Source organism: Mastigoproctus giganteus, chromosome 2, assembly GCF_048544385.1.
Source record: "Mastigoproctus giganteus isolate SK-2022 chromosome 2, ASM4854438v1, whole genome shotgun sequence".
Lineage (NCBI taxonomy): Eukaryota > Metazoa > Arthropoda > Arachnida > Uropygi > Thelyphonidae > Mastigoproctus > Mastigoproctus giganteus.
The window spans coordinates 229,388,046-229,415,808 of NC_143576.1; the positions used below are offsets into that span (position 1 = coordinate 229,388,046).

Sequence of the window (27,763 nt, forward strand, 5' to 3'; positions counted from 1 at the left end):
GTTGGCTGGGGGTAATCGTGCAGTCATATATGAAGTTGTCGGACAGTGCAGACAGGCTGCAAGAGTAGCTCATGGGGTTTTGTCAATGATATATCTAGGAATTTTGCTAACATGGATAAGGAGGTGATTATCCCCTTGTATAAGGCAATTGTCAGGCCACACCTTGAGTACTGCATACAGGTCTGGAGGCCTCATTTTAGGAAAGATGCAGAGCTGCTAGAACAAATATAGAGAAGGGCAACAAGAGTAGTGAGTGAAAGAAGGGGTTACTGTTACCAAGAAAGGCTTAAGTTCTGCAAATTGCAGCATACGGAGACTAGGCACCTGTGAGGTGATCTGCTTGAGGTGCACAAGGCCTTGAATGGGTTGGGCAAGCTCAATGCTGGTGGAATTATTCCTCTTGCTCAGATTCTGCATGTGAGAGGACACAAATTCAAATTTAGGAAAGAGTTGTAGAATAGATGTGCAGAAATTTGACTTTAGCCAGTGGGTGGGTGATTGCTGGAATAAACTTCCATCTGTTGTTGTGGAAGTTGACAGCTTAAATAAATTGAAGGCTGAACTAGACAAACTTTTGGAGTGAACAGAGGGGTGAAATTGGGTTTTTTTTTTATTTTATTTTAGCTGATGCTATATAAGCTTGCTTTCTAGGATCATATGCCTCTTTCTCTCACAATAATTCCTCTAAAAAATTCCTTCATGTGTGAATGTATATACAAAATCTTTATTCCGTTTGTCAGAAACCTGTATAAGATCATCAATATTTATGCCATTCATATCAAGTGGACCAATGTGATTCATCCCTTTCCTTCTAGTGTTAACATATGCAAAAAATTCCTTATTACTTTTCTTTGCACTCTTAGCAAAAGAGTGCTGTAAGTGAATGCAAGTAAGAATGCAAGTGCTGCAAGTAATGCAGATTCTCATAATCTGCATTCATCATCATCATCATCAGCCATTTTCAATCCACTGCAGGATGAAGGCCTCTCCAGCAACTTTCCAGTTCCTTCTGTTTTGAGCACTGGCCATCCATTTACTACCCAAAAACTCATGAATTTCATCTATCCATCTCCGCCTTTGTCTTCCAGGTTTTATTCTAGCTCCTCTTGGGTACCATTCTGTTATTTTCTTAGTCCATCTGTCATCATGTCTTCGAGCTATGTGTCCTGCCCAAGACCAGTTTAGTTCTTTAGTTTTGATAAGAATGTCCTTTACTTGAGTTTGCTGCCTAATCCATGTGTTTCTCTTCTTATCTAACAGTCTGATTCCCAATATAATTCGTTCCATTCTTCGCTGTGTAGTTCTCAGCTTCTCTTCCATTCTTTTGGTTATGTTATGTTATTTTTGGTTTTTAGGAGCATTAGCAACTAAGGCCATATTGCTCCGGGATATGCGATTGTCATTCCCTGACCTTTCCGCATCCTATGTATTTGGTGGTGACGGGCTCGAACACTGGTCTAAACAAGAAGCGTGTGCTACACACTGCTGCTCCTTCCCACCTGGCTACGGAGGGCCCCCCCCCATTCTTTTGGTGAGTGCCCAAGTTTCACTTCCATAAGTCATGGTGGGGAGTATACATTGATTCATTATTTTACGTTTCAGACAAACTGGGATATTGCTCTTCAGTATGTGACTATATTTCCTGAATGCTATCCATCCAAAATTTATTCTTCTCTTGACTTCCAGCCATTTGTCATTATTACAGCTAACAACTTGTCCCAGATAAGTATATGACTCCACCTTTTCAATTACTGCTCCTTCAATCATTATTTCCCTTTCCGTGGCATACTTGTTCATCATTACTTTTGTTTTAGCCATATTCATCTTTAGTCCAAAATCCTTACTAACTGTGCATAACTGATTAAGATTTTCCTCTAATTCTTTGGGATCGTGGCTTATAACCACAATGTCATCTGCAAATCGTAAATGGTTTAGGTACTCTCCGTTCACATTGACTCCTTTCTGCAACCAGTCTAATCTTCTGAAAGCTTCCTCAAGGGCAGCAGTAAACAGCTTCAGAGATATTGTGTCTCCTTGTCGAACTCCTTTGTCTTTGTCTAGTCTAATAAAGGAGGTAGCACTCTCATATATTTTCTTCAAAATCATAATATATGGGGTATCTATGCCTTGTCTTTCCAGTGCCCAAAACATTGCTTTATGCTGTATGGAGTCAAATGCCTTTTCATAATCCACAAATGCCAGGCATAATGGTGTTTTATATTCATTTGCTTTCTCCATTAGCTGTGATATTACGTGAAGGTGATCCATAGCTGAGAATCCTGTCCTAAAGCCAGCTTGCTCTTTCGGTTGATTCTCATCAAGTATTCTTTCTAATCTGTTAGTAATGACCCTTGTGAACAACTTGTAGATGTGGGATAACAAGCTAATTGGTCTATAATTTCCAATTTCTGATTTATCTCCTTTCTTATGCAGCAAAACTATGATTGCGTTATTCCACTGCTTAGGTGTCACCCCTTTTCTAATGCACTTTGTGAAGAGCCTTACCAGTTTTTGTGTTATGTCTCTTCCTCTCAATTTTAACAACTCTACAGTAACTTCATCTTCCCCAGGGGCTTTCCGATTCTTCATTTTCTTCAATGCATGTTCTACCTCATCAGGAAGAATATCGGGTATGTCGTATGTGTTGCTACTTTGCAATCCATCTTTCCCACTGCTGGTATCATTCCCTCGCTCCTTGTATAATTCTCTATAGTAGTCTTCTGCTATTTGAATTATACCTTCTCTGCTGTTTATAAGTACACCATCGCTATTCTTCAGTTTCAGTATCATTTGTCTTTCTGTATTACTGCTCATGGCTGCTGATTTAAATCCTTTGTTTTCCCTTAATGCTTGTTCTACTTTTCTTGTGTTAAATCTTCTTATGTCCTCTCTGAGTCTCTTTCTAATGGCTTTGCATAACTCAGTATACTCAATTTTCTCCCTGTCAGTGTTTTTCTTGCTCTTCATTTCTCGTCTTCGGTTCATCGTGACAAGTGTTTCTTGACTAATTTTTTCTTCTTTGGATTTCTGTTTCCCTATAGGTTTCTTGGGCTTTATCACTTTCAGAAAGTTGTAATATTCCTCGTCGATATCTTGGTCCTGAGCAGTCTGCAGAAGCTCATACTTGTTCTTGTATATACTGCTTTTTCTCCTCCTCTGTTATCTGAAAGACCTTTGTATTATTTACTCGAGTCAGTTTTTTCCTTTCCTTTCCTACATCTATATCAAGTGTACATCTTACCATTCTGTGATCACTTCCAACACTTACCTTATTCAGGATGGTAACATCATTCACAATATATCTTCTGTTAGTGAGGATGAAGTCGATTTCATTAGTTGTTAATCCATTTGGACTCTTCCATGTCCACTTTCTGTTCACCCTTTTCTTGAAAAAAGTGTTCATTACTGACAGTCCTTGATATATCATGCCTAATATGCCCTGGTATATCATGTTTAACCTCCAAGTTTGCTGACAAAACAAAAGATGCCGTGAGGTTTAATGACAGGAATCAGAATATGCTACAACAAGAAAATCTAGAGAAATTCTAGATGGCGTCGGACAGGCTGAGAAGTGTCAGTAACATTGACAGATGTATATGAATAGAAGTAATCCCAGAATAAAACAACAATTGGGCAATACTACACTCAAGGTAGTGGAGATGATTATCCCACTATATAAGGCAATGGTTAGGTTACATCTTGAATACTGCATACAGGTCTGGAGGCCTCACTTTAAGGAGGACGTAGATCTGTTGGTGCAGAGAAGAGCAACAAGATTAGCCAAGGACACAAGAGGGCACCCTTACCAAAAAAGGCTTTGGTTTTGAAAACTCCAGAAATTAACTGATTTCTGGAGCAATCTTCCAATCTAGCCAGCGAGTTATAAATTACTGGAATAAGTTGCCTTCATGGGTGGTAGAGGCCAACAGTTTGGGGAAATTCAAAGGTCATCTGGATAGTACTTTCGGGTAAGGGATGGGATGATAGGATGATAGGATAGGATAGGATGATAGGATTAATTTCCTTTTTATTTATTTTTTATTTCATTTTATTATTTTTATTTATTTATTAATTATTATTATTTATTTAATTTTTGTTTTTATCATTGTTTTGTTTGGATTTTTTTTTTTTTTTTTTTTTTTTGGCTGGTGCAGCATAAGCCATAGGCTTTCTTGTACCATACGGCCGTTACTAATACTAATACTAATATCTTCTGTCAGCAAAAGGGATGGAAGATTGTTCATAATTTTTTAAAACATTCCTTGTAAAGCTTACTGTTTCGTGTATTTAGGCTTTTTTTTTTATGTGAAAACATCTATGGTGACACTAGAGTAAAATTGATTGGTAATGAAATTTTCTTGTAATGGAAATGATGAAATTCATTGGTAATGAGGAAAGCTGACTGTTTAGCTCACCTCCTATTAGGTGGCTGTTAGATTTTAAATGATGCAAATGATGTCACTTCCTAAATGGTGCTAACTATGATAACTCAGTTGCTAACATTGATTCAGTAGAGCAAGTTCATACTAAGATACGGAAATGGCATCACTTCCTAAGGGCCACTAACTCAGTCACTAACGTTGATTCGGTAGAGTAAGCAGCGGGTAGTAATATTATGCAAGAATAAAAGCTTTGAAGCCTCTCATGCTGAAAAGGAATGAGTTCAAAAACGTGGAGAACGAATAAAATGCAGACTTTAATAAAACCTGCAGATTTTATTAAAGAATATTCTTCCAAAATATTCTTACACACAAGATCACTTAATTGCTTAAAATTTAAACGGCTTTAATTCATTAACGCAACAATAAAATAATCACTTCAACAAACAATAATGTCTTGCAGTAGTTTTTGGTTATGATAGCATACTAGTCTACAAATGGATTTCACAAACTATTGAATTGTAAAAATACCTATAAAAGTATTTCAAAGATGGCTAAAAGCTGAGGGAAATCAAGAGAAGTATGCAAGAATAAAAGCTTCAAAGCCACCGAAAAAGCTTCTCATGTCGACTAAAGAACGAGTTCAAAAACATAGAGAATGAGAAAAAATGCAGAGTTTAATAAAATCTGCTTCTCAAGATTTTGATCAACATCAACCTTCTACATAGACTTCTCATAAAGAAGCTACTTCAAAGCCATACTGCTTTGAAGGATTTCCAGGATCATCTGCGGTGGGTAGACTTGCTAGAACAAAGACTCGTCGGTTTGCTATGGCTAGAGAAATCAATTTAGAAGCTGTACCGAAATACGAATGTTTCATTGAATAACAACAGAAAGATCTCGGCTAAACAAAATCATTTTCCACTAATACCGGCTTGTGCTATTACCATCTCTAGATCTCAAGGAGGTACTTTTGATTCCGTAGTTCATGAATACGAGAAATGTCACGATATCAATGATCTTTACATTATAGCTGCAAATGGGGAAAAGTAATTTTATCATGGACTGAGAAACACTACATCTACTCTTGCACTTCAAGCTGAAAAGACCAGGTTGTCGAGTAATCCTCTATTTATCATGCAAGATACTTTATACGAGTTCATCAGTAAATGACAAGATCTTTCCATTCTAATGTTAAATTGTCAAAGTTTACTTGCTCACAGTGACAATCTCACTAATATAGTCACACAATACAATTTACTTCTACTTTCTAAAATGTGGCTAAATAACAAAGTAAACATACCTAACTTCGATTGTGTTGTTCAATTCAAATGAAAAGATCAACAAGCTGGTGGTGTAGCAGTTTATCATAAGAGAGAAAATCGTACTCATCTTGTTACTTCTCATATGGAAGTGATTTATCGACAAACTGTTGGCAAATCCATGAGTGTTAGACCTGTTGGAGACATTTGTGCAGCTGGATGCCTTCTTCCTGATGGTCAAATGATATTGTCGGTAGTCATTTACATTTCGCTTAATAAGAAATGTTGAAACTGTGAACTACCTCGAGCTAGTAGTTCGTGCGGTATCCGAGTATTGATGTTTTCCTGGAAAATTTAAAATATTCCACGGCACACAGTTTGGGAACTGCAATTTTATGCAATAAACATTTAATTCCATAATTATTTTCATTATCTTTTACATTGTATACAGTTAAAAAGTTATTTAAAATTCTTTATGGACGTTCCAGAAGGTCAAGGACCAATTATAATTTTTTTTGTTGATTATTATATTCGATTAACGCGTTTCCATTTTGTGCGATGCGCTCGCGGGACAAATTAATCGCATTAATCGAGGCCAGCCTGTATAACAAAGTCACATGGTGTTACATGGCAATTTCTGTTTACCAACAGCATAAGAGGAAATCTAGCTTTTAACTTTTGTTCCTCTGTTCTATAGTATACCCCACGGCTGTTATACAAAAATTTCCATGCAATAAGTGGGACTGCAATTCTAATAGGAGCTGCTTTTCAACCAATCAAGTCAGCCACATTTTCCAGTGGTTGATATAATGAGTCATGATGAACATCAGCCAAAGAGCGTCCACAGTTTAATAAATTCAACCTTTTTCACTAAAAATTGTTTTTTTTTTTTTGTTTTTTTTTTTTGTTTCTTTTTTTATTTCTCAATGAAAATATCCAACAGACTGTAAATGATAATTTCTTTGCTGCTAAAATTCTGTGAACAGTAAAAACAAAATTCTGACCTGTAAAAATGATGGACATGTGGGCATATAACAACAAATGTGACTTTCCCCAGTTTACCAAGAACCTTAAGAATTTTAGGGCCTTCTGAACGTGAGGTCCCATACTGTATATTTAATGAAATTCTGTGGGAAATACTCCTCAGGGATCACACACAAAAACACACACACACATATATATATATATATATATATATATATATATATATATATATATATATATATATATATAGGTACATACTGCAGAATAAATTAATAATATTTCAAAATTTCATAATTTTTTTTATCCTGCATTAAAAAAAAAAAAAAAAACTTACCTAATGTTCCCAGTCCTGTAAAACTATTTCCAGGTGTACCAAATCCTGGGTAGCTTGGACGGGCATACGTGCTTACACCTAGAAAGTAATTTTATTTATCATTGATATGATACAAGAGACATGGTTCTATGCAGATTTTTAATTGTACACAAACATTTATTTCTGTGTACATGAGAAAGTTAAGTTAAAAAAAGAAAAAGAAGAGAAAATATTTTCCACTATGTACTGGAACACTTCACTCCTAGGAAGTAATGGTTAATTCCAGGGGTTACCTGTTATAAAGGGCATGCTCATTCAATGACAGACAGATAAAGTATAATGGAATGAGAAAGAACCTGCAATGATAACAGGTTACCACACAGCAAACATGCCCATTCACCAGAAAGTTTGTGCCTGCAGCATGTTCACATGCTCTCTCTCATTGAATTACTAAAAAAAAATCGCATATCTTCAGTCAATAACTGGCATGAAATGTATTTATAGCTGCAGCAATTTTGCTTGTTTAGCATGAATGCTTTCAACAATTTCTGAATGTTATGCAAAAACCAAATTACAGTACTAGACACATGTACAGTAGGTCACATGATTTTGTCATGTGAATTGTTGCAATGAGTGGTACCAGTGGATTTTCTATTTAGCTTATACTGGTTTTGTTGTTTAACTGGTTGTATTTTCAGAGCAGATACACTTCAGTAACAGTTTCCACTCTGGGCAAATACCTCCAAAGAGAAAAATAAGTCATTAAGCAGTACAAAGGGTGAAGAAGGTCTGGTTTCTGCTGAATTTGGGATTCAATTGACAATTTCATTAAGGCTAGGATTCTTCCTGATATTTCATTGATCCAGAGATAGTTTCATTTCCTATACACAAAAACACTAAAAGAGTGAATGGAAGATGATTACAATAATGCAGAAGAGGGAATTAATGTACCTACCTGCCAGGATATTTGGAAGGCAGCAGATACATAATGTGTAGATTTACTGATGGTTATACAACTGAAAATAATCTCTGCAAAAAATCACACTGAAAATATTGTAGAACAGGAATCGATGAAGAAAATGCATCAGAATATTTTTAATGAATAACTAAATGAAGTGAATATATATATTTCAATTTACATTTTTAATACAGTGAATATTTTATGGACTGTACTCTAATATGGTAGTGCATCACTCCACAGAAATCTCACCCAGTCAACTCCATCTATAGCACAATGTAGGCATAGCCACCTGTGATCAACAATATTTGTTAGTTTCACAAAATATTGAATTTCAAAGTAAGTGTACTGTCTAATTTTTGCTGCAATTTACAAATAAAAATTTTATTAACTGATCCCAATTTTACTAAACTAACCAAACATAACCATTTTATCAAGATAAGCTAGGTGAAGGCAAGTAAGGAACAAGGGAAAACATCCAAACTCATCAGCAACACTAGTAGCAGCAGCACATATAATGCATTGGTAGAAAGCTCCTTTGGTAAACTCAGAATCTTGGGCCCTTACTGATACAAGGTCAGGCGTTTGCTATTGCTGTTTTCATTATACATTTTATATTAAAATATATCAGCAAAATACTGATTCTTGGCAAAGCATGTCATATTGCTATTAATCTTGTTCCAGCTCACTCCTCAAATGGGCATAATAACCAGACTGCTAGTTTAGTTTCTATCATTAACTATGGTATCCCAGGCCTCCACTGTCATACACAGTCTGACTCTTTTACTTAATTTTGGTTAGAATTTTGAAAATGTTCTCAAGGCCACTTGGTGTTCTCCCCCCCTCCCAAAAAATTCATTCACAGCAAGTGCACTGATTTTCGGAAAGTGTATCATGCTCTTTTTGAACATGTAGCTAAAATGTGGTTACATTCAGCACAGTCACAATTTGTAAAAGCTAATGGGATGGGAGGGGAGAGGGGATAGATGCCTAGCTATCAAATGTATTTAGTGAAATTCAATGAGAGCTAAATTCAGCTGTGCCAAAACAGTAAAAAAAATCGACGTTGGTTCCATGGAGCTGAAGGTGGATCCATGAATAACGTCATGTGAAATGAAAAAATACAATTTAAGCTTAATAAAATCAGTTTTATTTTATTCAGTATTTTCGTTTACAATCAACAATAAAAGTTGTGGTAACTAAAGTAGGATACATAGTTGAAACAATTCAAACTATTAAAATTGTGATTGAAGATCATGTTGATACATTGAAGCGTGTAGAAGATTTTGTAGGATTTGATGTGAGTTTAAGATCGAATGTTGAAATCACCCTCTAAAATTATTGAGATCTTTTGAAACTTGAATTTCCTTACAACTTTAAGTATGCCTCCAAACTTTGGCATATAAATCGCTAGATTGGATATTAAGAAAACTTTAATCTGCTCCAATGAATTAGGTGAGATGTAGAATGTTACAAGCAAAGTCTTCTGCCCATTTATTTCAACTTCAGCTGCACAAATGTTGCCACAATTATCTGTACCAGTCATTTGCCGTAGCGAGTCTGCATCCATGGTAATGAGAATATGTGGTGTACGTATTGTTGATTCAACTTTATTGTATATTGCAACACCATCAGATCACACAGAAGGTCTTTTGAATTGTGTGATACGTTTGTATCCTCGAACATCAACATTTACATTGTTTTCAAGCTATGTTTCATTTAATGCCAAGATATTCGATTCCATGAGAATTTGATTGGTTACAATGTCTTCACTATGAAGTTTCAAACTCTGTGTATTCAACAATATCATTCTGAAACTCGACGAAGCAACTTGATCCCATAATTGTAATGCGGTTGTAGAGAGCGTTTCCAAATGATGGTTATTCAAACGTTTCAATTCAGTTTGAAGATTGTGCATCTTAGGTGCGTTATAACTGTGAGCATGGTAGAATGTAAAGTGGTCTTTCTGATTTTTGATGTAAAGACCATCGTTGCTTCTAACTCTCGACAATGCAATGTATACCAGTTGCTGTTCGAGACTCTTATCGTAATTGAATACGATTTCGTTGAAAGTTCCACCCTGAGATTTATGAACTGTTATGGCACAAGCTTCAACCAAAGGAAATTGGATTCTTTTGCATTTTGCTTTTGAAAGATACTGTGGCTGAATGTTTCGTAATTGGAGTCCAGCCAGATTTTAATATGCCACGATGCGACAATATGTACAGGTGAGACTTGAGAGACTCTTAGTTCCAACATTTATGCTTTCAAAATATAACCACCATCTTTTGATTTCTGTTTCTTCCATCTCAACGTGCTGTGAAGTTCCGATCGCTCCACTGACCAAACCATCTTCAACATCGATGTTTGTAGTGATCATGTAACATTTTCCAGTAGACAGATGCAATACGTATGGCAAACCTCTGGTCTCTGCTACACTCATTTGATGGAGTTTTGTTCGCATACTAGTCAACTGTTCATGACTCTTGTAACCGGTGAAGTGATCGTCAGCTGTACAATCGATGTGGTGTTTCCTTCCAATGCTTGAGTGTTATATTGAACAACATTGTTATTACGATGAAACAAATGAACAGCATTTGGTACTTGTTCCACGACAAAATCTTGTGTTGCTAAATCGACTTTCGATTAACTTCTTTTCTTCAGTGTCTAAAGTTTCACCATTTCCAATTTTAGTGAATATGCCAGAGAATACAACATCACTCCGTCTCATCAATTGAACCAGTGGAAAGAAACTGAGAGACTGCCACAAAATTGCACCACCGACGGAATTCTTATGAGGCTTGAATATTTGCCTTGCATTCACTGGTGGCAACTGATGCAAATCTCCACAAAATATGATATCTAAGCCACCAAACTCTCGATCAAATTCTCCAGTGATCTCTTGCAGTCTGGCGTTGATCGTAAGCAAAATGTCAGCTCTGATCATGCTAACTTCATCGATGAATACTGCTTGAACATTTTGAAATGTGTTACGATAGAGGTGTAAAGTTTCTCATGCAAGACCACCATGTATTTGCATCATACCAACTTTGAACAGCAAATGAACTTTAGTACCGCTGAACACTATGGCTGCCTTCCCTGTTGACGCGCATGTGACGAATGCATTGGTAAGCAAGTTGTGCACCAAACTTAACTGGTTGTAAGTTTCCATCATAATAATTTTCAAGGTAAATGTCTTGCCACAGCTTGCTGGATCAGTAAAGAATATTTGAAGCGGTGTTGTGTTAGCTAGATCTGTTACTCGATGTATAACTTCAAGAATCAATGTGTTGTTCTCTATTCGTCATTCAAACCAACTTGTGTTGTTCTCTATTCATCATTCAAACCAACTTGCAGTAATCGTTGTTGGTCATGACATTATCTCGCCAACATACCACAGCAGATAGCAAGTTTGCCGAAATCATTTCAATATCATGATTGTTCTATTGAAGTCTGTTACTAGCATCCTCTGTGATTTGACTTGAACATATTCCTCGCATTTTGCTCGAGCATCCTCTTTATCGTCTATTTTGATGCAAAGTTTTCTGCAATACTCTAATGGTGCCTCCGTAGCCAGGTGGGCAGGAGCAGCAGTGTATAGCACACGCTTCTTGATTAGACCGGGGTTCAAGCCCATGCCTACCAAATACGGAGGATGCGGAAAGGTCAGAGAATGACCACCGCATATCCCCGGAGCAATATGGCCTTAGTTGCTAATGCTCCTAAAAACCAAATAACAAACAAACAATACTCTAATGTTTTGTCAATATCGATGTCCAACTTGCATCTCTTGCAGCAATTCATAAAGTACTCTTCATTTTCATCATATATCTGAAGACATTTGTTTGAATCTAAGATATCAACCATTTCATTTCCAAAAGGCCAGTAAAGTAAAACCATCTCACGTTTATACTTTGCCAATTCAGGCATTTCATAGTGGCGATTCCTTATGACTCGCATCTGTTTTCTAGTTTTACATTGTCCCTTCACAACACTGTATTTGTATTTTGTTGCAAAATCAGCCAAGCAAAGCTGACCAAGCTCTCAATCTTTTGGTCTTTTCTCATATTTCTGTATAATATTTTCCTTCCATATGTCAGTAAAATCATCATAGAGATTTTCTTGAGCCATTCGCTTCTTGCTCTTCTTACTTTTCTGATGCTTGTGAGGCCAAGTAGTTGGAATGTACACAACTACTCTACTAGCCTCAGGCATTGGCTGGTGAAGCCAATACACCAAGCTGCTTCTTGTGAGCTCATTCCAACACTGTTCAATATTTTAATGCTAACACATTTTAACAAGTCAGTGTAGTCTTGATCTGGATACTCTTCTTATAATTTGATTAACTCTCAATACAAATGGCTTATGCCTCTGTTGTTTTTGTTAACATATTCTACAACGTATGATGTGCACGAATGCTCCTCAAGTATGAACTGTAAATCCATGTTAGAATTTAATATACCAGCTATCCAAGGGTTGATGGTATTCGTCCAAAGTTGTGTTATATTGTTTTTCTTTAGAACGGTAGATCTCGTCAATCTTGATAGAATAACATCCAACTTGTGCTCTTCTAGAAATTGCTCAAGAGTATTGTAATGTTTCTCTTCAAGATCTTTCTTATATTGTTGAAAACGCCGTTTGGCACTTGAATGCCAATTGTCTTGTGTGTTCATCGGTATTAAAACTCAAGTTTGATCTATAGGCCAATATGGAATATTGAATCTGCATCGATCATCATTCTTCTTGAAACAAGTAAATGTATGCTTGTGCACTTGATTTGAGTAAAATATCGGAAGATCCGAAGCATCGATGCTGCACAATTCATCTATTATTTCTACAGTCTTTGGCATATCTTCCAAAACCAATTCTTTAGGATCGTTTTGTAGCCACAGCAAAATGTAAGCATGCAGACTGTCAAGATGCTGGAACTCTATACACTTGAAGAAATCGATTACTTTGAATTTCCCAAAAGGATTGTACCTTTTCGATTGCAGTATATGCATTATAACATCAACTAGCTTACTGAAGTGTATTACACATGTGACTGGATCCTCGTTGACTAGCTTCGTACACTTTCTTTTTTTTTTTTTTTTGTCAATTCTTTCATGGGATCATCAACTTCTGTATCTTCACTACTGTTTAGTCTGTGAAGTGTTTTCAAGAGATGTGGTCAGCGAACCTCCATCACACTCAATGTCAGAAACATGGGCACTTTACCAAGTTGTCTGATCATAGCAAAGACATCTTTCCTGCGTTGAGACCAGTAGTGTACAGAATTTGGAATGGATTTGAGAAACAACAAGTTATGTTTTACACATTTTTCAACAAATCTTTGGTCTTCTATCATACGTTTTGTTATGTTGGAAGTTTCTCCGATGCATTTTAAAGTGGAATATAAATCTTCGGTTATTCTCAAGAGTAAAATTTTCATAGCCATGTATAGAATATGATGTGGCATTACTCCTTGGCAATCTTTCCGTCTTATTTAGTTAGTTGCCATCATAAACGGAATAACACGTAATCCATCTTTAAATTTATGTGGATGGCCTAAGTATATCGCTGGAAACGACAGTTTCTCGGCATGTTCATCGTAAACTATTGACATCGGTTGATTTGTGTTGTCCAGGAGTAATTTCAAGATATTTGTCTTCATTCCAAAGTAAAGTGTGTTGCTGTGCCATAAATAATTCAATGTCACTTTCAGACGATACGATCTTCTCTACATTGTCTACTTGTTCGCAATTGGTAACTATCGATGAAACTGTAGCAAACAACTGACAATTGACTGTGATGTTATAACGTTTGTACAGAGAAGTATTGATTAAATACCTTAGCCATGATTTGACCATTTCTTTTCTCATATATCCTTGCAAGTAAGTCGATTTATGAATCAAATGCTTCTTGATGTGAATGTTGAATGCATAATCATCGTCTAAATCACAAGCAACTCTAACCATATTATTCATATCGACTGGAACATTTATGACTTGTCTGATGATACTATAACTGCCAGTTTCATATCGCAAATGTCAAATCTGCATGAATTGCAATCAAGTCGAAACCAACCGTTTGCTTATACAATCGAACGGCGGCAAATTTGATGGAAACGGATGATATGTGAAAACCGATGGACTTGGATAACGACAGTACATTTCCCAATTCTAAACTTGTGAAGAATGTATTGCAAAGCATAAACAATGCCACGTTCTCTGATTCTGGAAATTCATCTTCAAGAATTTGTATATGGTTTGGCTTTGGTAATCTCAAATCATTCTGCAACCACAGTCTGTCGCAAACACTGCAGACATACCTGAATGAGTTGTTCGAAAATGTTCTTTCAAATTCTTTTGAAGCTAACGTATAACACTTTTGATGATCTTCATTCGCTGATTGCACTGTTCCTTTCGATGTTGATGGCCAGACATCTGCCTCTAATTGATCTTGCTCGCATTTACGCTTACAACTCTCTCTCTCTTGCATTCTGCCACCGACTTTGGTGCTTGGTTTTCAACGTTAGATTTGTGATTTTGTCGAAATCTTTGAACACGTTTAGTTGATGTAACTTTCGGCATCATCACAACTTAACTAAATGAAACACTACACTTCTTGACAAATGTGAAGTAACTGAACGAAGTAGTTACTGTAACGAGTTGTTCTGCAACTCTTGAAAACTAAAAACCCGATTTGAAATCTAGTTATATATCCTTGTAGAGCTCTTGAGGGGCAACAATTTTTCTTGCTTACTGTTTTTGTCTAACATTTATAGTTTTCAAGATATTGCAAAAACAAATTTGAAAATGCTCAAATTTTTCAACTCTCTCAACTTTGCATCAGTATTACTTGGGAACCATAAGAGTTACATTGAAACTATTTATAGATGTAAAAACTATGTTTCCTACTGAACAATTTTGTCACTTACTGTTTGTCTATCTATCATAGTTTAGAAGTTATTGAGAGTGAAAGTAACCAAGGTGCAATGGCAAATGACCAAAATGTGAACGTTTTAGTTTTTTCGAAAAAAATTATATTAAATATCAAAATTTCTAATTGTTTCTTGCATATTTGTCGACGGCATAATATATACCCAACAAAATAAGTATAAACTGTTTATACTATTGTCTATTAGTTTCGGAGATATAACAGTGGTTAGACGTTTCACTTTTCGTGTCAGTGTGATCACCGTAGGGTATCCCCAGCATAGACGTTATTCACGTCAAAAAAAAAAAAAAAAAAAAACCGCTACTCTTGCTATATCTGAGTACAGTTCACAAAAACTCCCTGTATGTAGTACAATTCTATTAGTGTAGGTTTTCCTTTTTTTTTTTTTTTTAGGTTAAAATTTTAATGGCAAAGCAATTAATAAGGTCAACTGTATTTTAGCAGTTGTGTTTATACAATAACTTATTTTAAATAGAAAAGCATTAAGGTTAACAATGTATTTTTATATTTTACACACTGATGAAACTAAACTATCTAAGTTTTAGGAGTGGGACAAATAATACAGTTTTCTATTTTTTACATTATAGAACCCTGGTAATACAGACATTTATCAAATACAACACAATATTTAATTTGTTCTAGGTTAACCAGAATAAAGTGATAAATAAATTTCAAATTTAATCTCGGTGCAAAAAAAAAAAAAAAGCTGTAACAGAATATGTGTTATGAATATCTGTTCAAAATGAACTATCTAACCACTGCTTTAAGCGTATTTTAATATCACAAAGAAAATAATCATCTAGTCATGTTACAGAAATAATATGGAAATTGAAGAGCAATCTCTAACGACAGTTTAAAAAACATTATTAAAAGATCAAGGTTCAAATTGTAGTCAAATTATAACTCATAAGTCTAATTATATTTAACAAGTTCCCTTAGAGTTCTTAAGTTTTAGTTTAAAAGAACTGCTGTACATGTGATCCAGAATGGAAAGATGTTCTGAAACAATGTTGAGTTCTGTATAATTTGCTAGAATTGAAAAAATTAGGAACTCAATCTTATCATTACAGAAAGCTCAGATTTCATCAATCTGTTATAAAATTTATCAGAGTTTATCAATTTACCTAAATGTGCAGGAGATGGATTCAAGAATCCACTATGATGAGGAGATGACTCGAAGGGAGCTCTGGGATGTGTAGAGGCTAAATACAATAAGAAGAATAAACTATATTGGTTTTTGGAATTCTTGTAGTAACTTCAAAACTGCAGAACAATCTTGTATACAGCGTATAATCTCCACTGATCATATTACTGAGGTATACGCTTAATAATATCAGATTTTCAAAAATGATAATATTATAATAAACAAATTTGTATTGGTATTCCTGAAAAGAAAAGCAGCAAATATTAGCTTATTTTTTTTTTTCTTTTTTGTAATTATTGAGTGATATAGTGAATGAAGTACAAGAAGGGATAGTTCCAAATCCATATAACACGTTAGAATGGAACAAAGGGGTGCTCTTACGAAGAAAGGCTTAAGTTTTGCAAATTACAGTGTCTGGAGACTAGGCACCAGCGAGGTGATCTGATAGAGGTGTATAAAGCCTTGAATGGTTTAAGCATGCTCAATGCTGATGGGATTCTTCCTCTAGCTCAGAAAAATCACCTGAGAGGGCATAAATTCAAATTGAGGAAAGACAGATGTAGGATAGACGTGCGGAAATTTGCCTTTAGCCAGCGGGTGGTTGGTTGGTGGAACAGACTTCCATCCCTTGTGGTGGAGGTTGATAGCCTAAATAAGTTTAAGGCTCAGCTGGACAGGTATTTTGAACGAACAGAGGGGTGAAGTTGAAGTGGGTTTTTTTTTTTTTTTTTTGGCTGATACTGCATAAGCTTGCTTTCTTGCATCAAATGCCTCTACTAATGCGAATGCTAATATATTTATTTACATACTTGTAGTTAAGGCATTATTCTATACGGAGTGCCACCAAAATACACTAGAAAAACTGAGGCTGCTACACAAGAAATTTCCTGATTATTATTATTATTATTATTAGCCATATGGCGCAAGGAAGCCTGAGGCTTATGCTGCACCAGCCAAAAAAAAAAAAAATTTTCTGAGTTACCCTGAGAGAGAGAGAGAGAGAGAGAGAACTAGAAGGGAATCACCAAGAGAAAGAATAATGATGATATGCAGCTCAGGACAGGACCCTGGGTGTGTCAAGCCCATACTTGCCAAATGTGAGCCCCTGCGTTTGATTATATGAAAATTAATTCCTTCACAGCTTTGTTAGAAAACTACTCTTCTGATAGAAGCGCAATGGCACTCTGACACACTTCTTCAGTCAATTAACTTCTTTGATGCATAATTACTTGGAAAAATCTTAGCCTAACCTGATATACTATAAATAAAAAAAATATATAAATAAATAAAATAGCTATTTCACTAACACAACTTGTGAACTGAGAAGGAACTGGTAAAATTTTCTTATCATATGCTAAAACTGACAAAACAGATATCTGGACAGATTCATAAAATATAAAGAAAAATAGTACCTGTTTAACCAATAAATAACATGTGCTGAAACAATGCACTGGTTTTTCACCTCATGCTTGGTGCAGTGTAGACTATATAATATCTGCACTTAACTGTGAATGCATAACTGTCCACTTTTAAATGTAGACATGTAATTGTCCACTTCATGGATACTTAAGCTGTGCTTAACTATTAACAATAGTGGCAGGTGGATTTTACATTATACTGTACATATATATTTTACCTGTACTTGTTATATATATAACCTGTATTTGTTATATATATAACAAATACAGGTTATTTACCTGTACTTGTTATATATATTGACCTGTACTTGTTATATATATAACAAGTACAGGTCAATGTTAAAAAAAGTCGTAAGTTAGGGTTGAATTTGAAAGTGTCTGCAATTCTGCCCAAACCCTCAATCAATTCAGCCCTGGAGAGACTGTATCGAGACAGAGTTAGGTGAGTCAGAAAACTGCTAGCTTGTGAGGATACACAGAGTAATAGATTAACAGTAGCTGCTGGCAGAGGTGAAAGTGATTCTTGCACTGCTTCTATTGAAATGAGCAGCAGTCTGGAAAACAAGGTGCAGGGGATTCCAGAGACTGCTGGGAGTGATTGCGGAACAAGTAAATACATGGGCTGTGTTAGGATAGCTAAGAATACGAACAGGTGCATGTATACTTGTGTGTACACCAATGCTAGGAGTTTGGTAAATAAATTTGACGAATTTGGGGTGTTGGTCAAAACTTCAAAGGCAGATATTGTTGGGATAACAGATATAAGGAATGAAGAACTGCAATTTGGGGAGTACAATAAGTACAGGAAGGATAGACAGAATAGGAAGGGAGGAGGTTGTTAGTTAGGAAACACATAAATCTAAGGAAGTGCATCCAGTTGACATAGATGGACAGTGTAATGTTGAGTCAGCTTGGTGTGACATAAGCACAGGGAAAGCAAAATTGAGAGTAGGAGTGTGTTATAGACCTAATGACTCTGGTGAGTATAAACAACTGTAAAGAGAAACAGAGTGGGGCCAGTAAATCAGAGTGTCTTATAATGGGGGATTTTAATTTCCCACATACTGACTGGAATTTGTGGGTTGGTCACTCACACACTAGCAAGGCTTTTGTGGATTTATTGGATGATTGTTTTCTACAGCAGCATGTTCGGGAGGGGATTTCAGAGACTGCTGGGAGTCATTGCAGTACAAGGGTTTCTTAGCTACCCAAACACATGGGTTGTGTTAGAGTAGCTAAGAATAGGAACAGGTGCATGTACACCAATGCTAGAAGTCTGGTAAATAAATTTGACGAATTTGAGGTGTTGATCAAAGGCAGATATTGTTGGGATATGAGAAACATGGTGTAACACAGATATACGAAAAGCAGAACTGGAATTTGGGGAGTACAATATGTACAGAAAGGATAGACAGGAGAGGAAGGGAGGAGGGGTTATGCTATTAGTTAAAAAAACACATAAAATCTAAGAAGTGCATCCAATTGATGTTGGTGGACAATGCAATGTTGAGTCTGTTTGGTGTGACATAAGCACTGGGAAAGGAAAAATGAGAGTAGGTGTGTGTTATAAGCCTAATGAATCTGATGAGTATAATGAACAATTGTGCAGAGAAATAGAGTGGACCAGTAAATTGGCGAGTCTTATAATGGGAGATTTTAATTTCCCAGATATTGACGGGAATTGGTGGGCTGTAACTCACACACTAGCAAGACTTTTGTGGATTTATTGGATGATTGTTTTCTACATCAGCATGTTCGGGAGGCAACTGGAGGGAGTAATACTCTTGATCTGATTATCAGTAGTGATTCTTCATGCATTAAGAATCTGCAGATAAAGGAACCACTAGGTGGTAGTGATCACAGTGTGCTCAAGTGGGATTTACTCAAAGAGGTAACTACCATCAGGTGTAAAGGGAATGGGTTTTGCTTTCGTAAAAGTGACTACGGTGGTCTGAGACAGTATTTAAATTCTATACGGTGGGACCAACTGATGATGTTACCAACAACAAATTCAAAATGGGAAGCATTCAAAGATTTAACCTTGGAAGCTACTAGGCTTTTCATACCAACAAAGAAATATTATTCAAGATTTAGGTCTAAATGGATGTCAGACGAACTAATGAGACATGTGGCAGAGACGAAAAATGCATGTGATACATATAAATTAACAGGTGACATGGAAGCCTATGATAGATAAAAGCTGGTCTGTAACCATGTCACAGATAAGGTTAGGCAGGCGAAAGGCAGATTAAAAAGAGGGCACTGACTCTCTTTAAAAATTACAGCTGTGAGTTGCAGGCTCCGAAAAAATGATAAGTGTTTGCCTTTTTATTTACATAATTGTTATTTTATATTGTACTTAATACGTAGTCTTATAGTTATAGTTACGCTGGTTATTTTTATTTTAATTTAGATAAACAGTTTTTGTAGATATACGTAATACTTAATATACGTAAAACCGTTATTTCATTCGAATCTTGCAGCCATTGTTTTTGTATATAGTGGTAGGGAATTCAAATTTTTAATTGAGGTAGTTAGGTAGCTCTAATGTATAATTTATAGAGTAATATGCTTCACTGTTTCTATTATATAGCGTAGTACTGACATTTAATTAATTTAATTTATTGATTTTATTAATTTAAAGTATCATGCCCCAAACTAGAGCAGCAAAGCAATGGGCACAATGTGGCAGGAGTGCTGTGACTCGGGGGAGAACTGAGGGGGGCGATTCTCCAACGCATCAGAGCCTAAAAAAATGTGCGACTTGTCAAATGTTTGCCGAACTCTCTGGAACGGAACGTGATATTGCCATGGGGGATGTCTTTGTGTGTGCGCGATGTAAGGAGTGTAAGGAAATCAGGCGACAACCCAGCGTTGTAATAGGCCTATATGAGAGTTTGAAGGACAGGGTGGATGCCCTCGAAAGATCTAAATTGAGGGGCCCATCAGGCTCTCAGCTGCCCACATCAACGCCAGAGCTTCCACTTGGTCATCACGCAACATAGCAGCAACCACCAAAGCAGAATGCGCTGGTCCCACAGGAACTAGTAGTTTTTGGTGACTCTATTGTCAGGGAAACGGGAAACATGCTTTGTAAAAAGGATAGGTGGAATAGGACCGGGGTATGTCTGCCAGGGGCAAAGGTTGATGACGTTGTAGAGCGGATATCATCTTTTAAGGGCACAAAAGGTGATATAGTTGTACACGTTGGCACTAATGATATTAGGAGTAGGAGACCGGCAGAATTACTTAACAAGTACAGTCCACTGTTGAACAAAAGCCGAGAATTAGGGTTGAATTTGAAAGTGTCTGCAATTCTGCCCAGACACGATAGGAGGGAGTATATGATGAGAGCCTTGTCGATCAATTCGGCCCTGGAAAGAATGTGCAAGGCTCAGGGGGTAGAATTTTTTTCAGCCTGGACTGTACTTGTTAACAGGAGAGACTGCTTCTATAGGGATGGGATACACTTAAATAGAAAGGGTGCAAGAATATTTGCTGATGCTATCGAGGCAGTGTTAGGTGGGTCGGAAAACAGATAGCTTGGGGGGGGGATACAAGGACTAATAGATTAACAGTAGCCGTAGGCAGAGGTGAAGGTGAGTCTTGCACAACTTCCATTAGAATAAGTAGCGACCTGGAGCGTGGGGGTGTTGGGGGTTTTAGGGACGGATGGCAGTCATGCTGAAATAGGTGGATATATGGGATGTGTTAGGGTAACTAGGAATAGCAGTAAGAGCATGTATGCTTGCATGTATACCAATGCTAGAAGTATAGAAAATAAATTTGATGAATTTGAAGTGTTGGTCAAGACATCAAAGGGGGATATTGTTGGGATAGCAGAGACGTGGTGTCACACAGATATAAGGAATGCTGAACTGGAATTTGGGGAGTACAATGTGTACAGAAAGGATAGACAGGATAGAAAGGGAGGAGGTGTTATGCTGTTAATTAAGAAACACATAAAATCAAAAGAAGTGCATCCAGTTGATATAGATGAACAGTGCACTGCTGAGTCAGTTTGGTGTGACATAAGCACTGCAAAAGCAAAAATAAGAGTATTAGTGTGTTATAGGCTTAATGACTCGACTGAGTACAATGAACAATTGTACAGAGAAAGAGAGTGGGCTAGTAAATCGGAATGTCTTATAATGGGGGATTTTAACTTCCCAGATATTGACTGGAACTTGTGGGTTGTTCACTCACACACTAGTCAGACTTTTGTGGATTTATTGGATGATTGTTTTCTGCAGCAGCATGTTCGACAGGCAACCAGAGAAAGTAATACTCTTGATCTGGTTATCAGCAGTGATCATTCGTGTATTAAGAATTTGCAGATAAAGGAACCACTAGGTGGCAGTGATCACAGTGTACTGATGTGGGATTTACTTAAAGATTTAATTACCATTAGGGGTAAAGGAAAGGGTTTTTGTTTCCATAAAGGTGAATACAGTGGTCTCCGACAGTTTTTAAATTCTGTACAGTGGGATCAACTAACGATGTTACCAACAGAAAATTCTAAGTGGGAAGCAATCAAGGAATTAATCGTGGATGCTACTAAAGGTTTCATACCTATTAAGAAATATTGTTCGGAGTTTAGGCCTAAATGGTTATCTAATGAATAATGAGACTTGTAACAGAGAAGAAAATGCATGGGATGCATATAAATTATCAAGCAACTCAGAAGCCTATGGCAGATATAAGGTAGTCTGTAATCAGGTCACAAAGGAGGTTAGGCAGGCGAAGGCAGATTACGAGAAATCGTTGGCAAAAGATGCCAAGAAAAACAGCAAGGATTTCTTTACTTATATAAACTCTAAAAGGAAGGGGATGAATCTGATTGGTCCACTTGACATCGATGGTTCGACTGTTGATGATCCTGCTCAGATAGCAAACAAACTGAATGAGTATTCTGCATCTACATTCACACATGAGGAATTATTAAGGGTTGAAAATGGCAGGTTATCAAATTATAGCAGGATACTTAATGATTTTGTAATAACTGAAAGCAAAGTGGAGAAGAAATTGTTAAAGTTAAACATAAGAAAGGCACCTGGGGTGGATTGGATCTATCCAGTTATATTAAAGGAGGCGGCAAAGCAACTAAGCAAACCCTTAGCCATAATTATGAGAGCATCCTTGGACTCAGGGGAGGGTTCCCACGGACTGGAGATGTGCAAATGTATCCCCAATTCACAAAGGGGGTTCGAAGGGAGACACAAGTAATTACAGACCAGTTAGTTTAACTTCTGTTCCGGGTAAAATAATGGAGTCACTGGTTAAAGATGCATTGCAGGATCATCTAGACAAGACTGCAGCAATAATTCAGACACAGCATGGGTTTGTTAAGGGAAAGTCTTGTCTGACAAATTTGATAAGATATTATGATGTGGTTACAAAGGAACTGGATGCAAAAAATAATTTTGATATCATATATTTGGATTTCAGGAAAGCTTTTGACACTGTTGCGCATGTAAGACGATTGTACAAATTGCAGCAGAATGGTATTAAGGGTAAGTTGCTACAATGGATAAAAGGATGGTTAAGTTGGAGAAGGCAGAGGGTGGTAATCAATGGGTGCTGCTCTTCGTGGACTAATGTTATTAGTGGAGTCCCACAGGGTTCGGTGTTAGGTCCACTGTTGTTTTGTATAATTATCAATGATATTGATGAAAGTATATCAGGCTTAATGTCGAAGTTTGCAGATGATACAAAGGTTGACAGGGTTGTTAATGACAGTAATGGCAGTGTGCTACTGCAACAGGATCTAGATAATTTGGGCAGATGGGCTAAGAAGTGGCAACTGAAGTTTAACCTTGACAAATGCAAAGTACTGCATATGGGTAGAAGTAACCCCAGAGACACGTACCAACTGTGTGGTACTATACTTAAGGTGGTAGAAAATGAAAAAGACCTGGGGGTAATTGTGCAGTCAGATATGAAGTTTTCTGAGCAATGCAGACAGGCTGCCAGGGCAGGTCATGGGGTTTTGTCAATGATATATAGCGATTTTGCTAGCAGGGAGAAGGAGGTGATTGTCCCTCTGTATAAGGCAATGGTCAGCCCACGCCTTGAGTACTGCGTACAGGTCTGGAGGCCTCATTTTAGGAAGAATGTAGATTTACGTGAGCGTGTACAGAGAAGAGCAACAAGATTGGTGAGGGGAATGAAGGGATCCTCTTACCAAGAGAGGCTTAAGTTCTGCAAATTGCAGTGGCTGGAGACTAGGCACCTGCGCGGTGAACTGATTGAGGTGTATAAAGCCTTGAATGGGTTGAGCATGCTGAACTCTGATGAGATCCTTCCACTTGTTCAGATTATGAACCTAAGGGGGCATAAATTCAAATTAAGAAAAGACAGATGTAGAATAGATGTGCGGAAATTTGCCTTTGGCTAGCGGGTGGTTAATTGCTGGAACAAACTTCCATGTGTTGTTGTGGAAGTGGACAGGTTAAATAAATTTAAGGAGGAACTGGACAGGCATTTGGAGGGAATGGTGTGATTTTTTTTTTTTTGGCTGATGCTGCATAAGCTCATACACTTGCTTTTTTGCATCACATGCCACTACTACTACTACGAGAAATCTTTAGCAAAGGATACAATGAAAAACAGCAAAGAGTTCTTTACTTATGTAAACTCTAGAAGAAAGGGGATGAATCAGATTGGTCCACTTGATATCGATGGTTCAACTGTTGATGATCCTGCTCAGATAGCTAACAAACTAAATGAATATTTTGCATCTACATTCACACATCAGGGGTTATTCAGGGAGGGGAATGCCAGAGGTGTATAAAACTCAGAGAGTAAGGTAGATAATTGTAATAACTGAGAGTCAAGTGGAGAAGAAATTGTTGAAGATAAACACAAAAAGCACCTGGGGTGGATGGAATCTATCTAGTTATATTAAAGGAGGCAGCAAAGGAAGGTACCCATGGACTAGAGATGTGCAAATGTGACTCCAATCCACAAAGGAGGATCAAAGGGAGGCATAGGTAATTACAGGCCTGTTAGATTAACTTCTGTTCCAGGGAAATTAATGGAGGCACTGGTTAAAGAAGCATTACAGGATCATCTGGACAAAACTTCAGTTATAGCTCGGACACAGCATGGATTTGTTAAGGGGAAGTCTTGTCTGACCAATTTGATTGGATATTATGATGTGGTCACAAAGGAACTGGATGCAAAGAACAATTTTGATATCATATATTTGGATCTTAGAAAGGCTTTTGATACTGTTGCACATGGAAGACTGCTGCACAAATTGGAGCAGTGTGGCATTGGAGACAAACTGCTATTATGGATAAAGGGATGGTTGAGTGGGAGAAGACAGAGAGTGGTAATCAATGGACATTGCTTTTCATGGACTAATGTTATTAGTGGAGTTCGTCAGGGTTTAGTGTTAGGTCCATTGTTGTTTTCTGTATTTATTAATGATGGTATATCAGGTTAAAGTCCAAGTTTGCAGACGATACGAAGATCAGCAGGTTTGTTAATGACAGCATGCTGCTGCAACAGGATCTAGAAAAGTTGAGCAGGTGGCAACTGAAGTTGAACATGACAAATATAAAGTACTGCATAGGGGAAGCAGTAACCCCAGTGTAATGTATCAACTGTGTGGTACTACACTGACAGTGGTAGAGAGCGAAAAGGACCTGGGGGTAATTGTGCAGGCAGATATGAATTTTTCTTAATAGTGAAGATGGTCTGCAAGGGTAGCTAATGGTGTCTTGTCAATGATATACAGGAATTTTTCTAGCAGGGATAAGGAGGCAATTATCCCCTTGTATAAGGCAATAGTCAGGCCACATCTTGAGTACTGTATACAGGTCTGGAGGCCTCATTTCAAGAAAGATGTAGAGCTGCTGGAACTAGTACAGAGAAGGGCAACAAGATTAGTGAATGGAACAAAGGGTTGCTCTTATGAAGAAAGGCTTAAATTTTGCAAATTACAGTGTCTGGAGACTAGGCACCTGCAAGATGATCTGATTGAGCTGTATAAAGTCTTGAGTGGTTTCAGCACGCTCAATGGTGATGGAATTTTTCCTCTTGCTCAGAATAATCACCTGAGAGGGTATAAATTCAAATTGAGGAAAGACAGTTAGATAGGATAGATGTCCGGAAGTTTGCCTTTAGCCAGCGGCTGGTTGATTGCTGAAACAAACTTCCATCTGTCATTGTAGAAGTTGATAGCTTAAACAGATTAAAGGTAGAACTAGACAAACATTTGGAGCAAGCGAATGGGTGAAATGAGAAGGGTGTATGTTTTTCTTTTTTCTTTTGGCTGATGCTATATAAGCTTGCTTTCTTACATCATGTGCCTTATGTGTATATATATATATATAGAGAGAGAGAGAGAGAGAGAGAGAGTGAGTGAGAAGACTGATGAAGTAATGCAAAACCTTACCTGAAAGTTTCATGTAATCAAACTTTATAAACCAAACAACAGGGGGGAAAAATTTCAAAGAATAAACTCATGATATCTAACTAAACCTGAAATCTAGCCTTGTTCATCTTTTCTTGTCCTCAATCCCAGCTCACCCCAGAAACATTATTAATATCTTCAATAGTTTACTGGAAATAAAAAAATTGAGTATTACGAGAGGCAGATCATGCCATAGTGGTATATAGATTAAGGGTCAAACACCACTCTCTGTGTTGCTCGTGACATTTCTCCTGCATGGTCAATTTCTGATCAGGAATATGTAAAAGTAAATGGGACAATGTGATAACAAAGTGAATGTGGAGTTATTATCACTTGCTTTTTAGGTTATTATCACTTGCTTTTTGAAAATGCATAACGTGCTTATTGCCCTAACCATGTGTTCCATCTATCTGCATGAAACAACTTAACTCTAATAGATAGATGGCCATCTGCCCATTGCACTTCAACTTACTAAAGTGCAGCCCCAGCTGCAGATCTTGCAAGCTGGAGGAGGGGGGGGGGTTGGCATATAGTTGAGACTCTGTTGCCTCCGTAGCCGAGTGGGCAGGAGCGGGAGTGCAGTAGCACACGCTCTTTGAGTAGACCGGGGTTCAAGCCCCTGACTGCCAAATACAGTCGATCTGCCAACCCGCACTGGACCAGCGTGGCAGATTATGGTCCATTTCCCTCAGCATGAATTGTTGAGGAGGCTTCCTGCAGTGGGTTGATAATGGCTGCACGTTACTTTTTTTTTTTTTTTTTTTAGTATTTCTAATAAATATATTGTTAACTATGTATTCTACCACTCACAATCATCATTCACTGTCTGCTTTCATTCTGGTTTTATAATTTTTTCTTATATTTTATACTGCTATTGTGTTTTTTTTTTTTACATTTTTTGTTAGGTTATAAATTTCTCCCTCCCCCACACATCCATGTTCTTTCTCACACTGGGGGAATGCAATGGTGTGTAGCGTAATTACTATATTAAATATCTAATAATTAAAAGTAAGTGGCTAAAGACTAAGGGTTAGTAAATACTTATATTAATCAATATGTGGTGTGCACCCTTTCACACTCACAGACATAGCTCTCATTTATTCTGATGGCATTTGTCTCATTCTTTTTTACTGCACATCTCTCCCTGGGCACTTCAACTTACTAAAGTGCAGCCCCAGCTGCAGATCTTGCAAGCCCCGAGGGGGAGGCGGTTGGTATATAGTTCAGATTCTTTTAGTATTTCTAATAAATATATTGTTAACTATGTATTCTTGCAGCCAATTTCATTCATTCCTTCACTCACTCCCATTTACCAAAACACTCTCTCTCTCTCTCTCTCTCTCTCTCTCCCTTGCTGGGTCACTCTCTCTCTCTCTCTCTCTCTCTCTCTTTCAACAAAACTAACATTCATTCCCTTTTACCACATTTCCTATTTCACTCTATCATTCAATGCCCAGCTCATTCACTCAGTTTTATACACTCTTTCATTCATTCTACATTGCATCACTATGCTGCTAGCTTACTAATATTTTTCAGCTAAGCTGCTTCCCTGGCTGCCTGTACATCTAAATGAACAGCCAATATGATGGATATGCAGTGAGGAAAAATTCTTAGTTTAAACAGTGTGAATATGAAAGTGATTGCTGGGTGGTTTTTTTTTTTTTTTTTTTTTTTGAAGAGCTGCTTTTTTTCTGTTATCAGTTTGCTAAATGTAAATAATGAATGATTACTATTTTTTATTTTATTAATCATAGAAGATATGAGAAATACATGTTATCATAAAAATTCAGGAGGAAATAAGTAAAGTATTGCAGAGTTCAGGAAATATTACATTATAAAGTATATATACCATAAAATTAATTAGTTATTATTACTTTTAATTTCTGTTAATCATAGAAAAATAAAAATTTGATGGTGGGGGAGTTTGGAAGAAGAAACAGAATT

The 27,763-nt window shown here is 37.0% G+C and overlaps 1 protein-coding gene across 1 annotated transcript in view; it reads right to left on the reverse strand.

Moving 5' to 3' along the window:
* LOC150090222 (uncharacterized) overlaps positions 1-27,763 on the reverse strand; it is a 536,661-nt gene that overhangs the window by 38,468 nt on the left and 470,430 nt on the right. Inside the window, exons 14-15 of the mRNA XM_090390210.1 lie at positions 15,960-16,037; positions 6,960-7,037 (exon numbers count right to left, since the gene is read on the reverse strand). Coding sequence (XP_090246336.1) covers positions 6,960-7,037; positions 15,960-16,037 — 156 coding nt within the window. The remainder of the gene's footprint in view (positions 1-6,959; positions 7,038-15,959; positions 16,038-27,763) is intronic.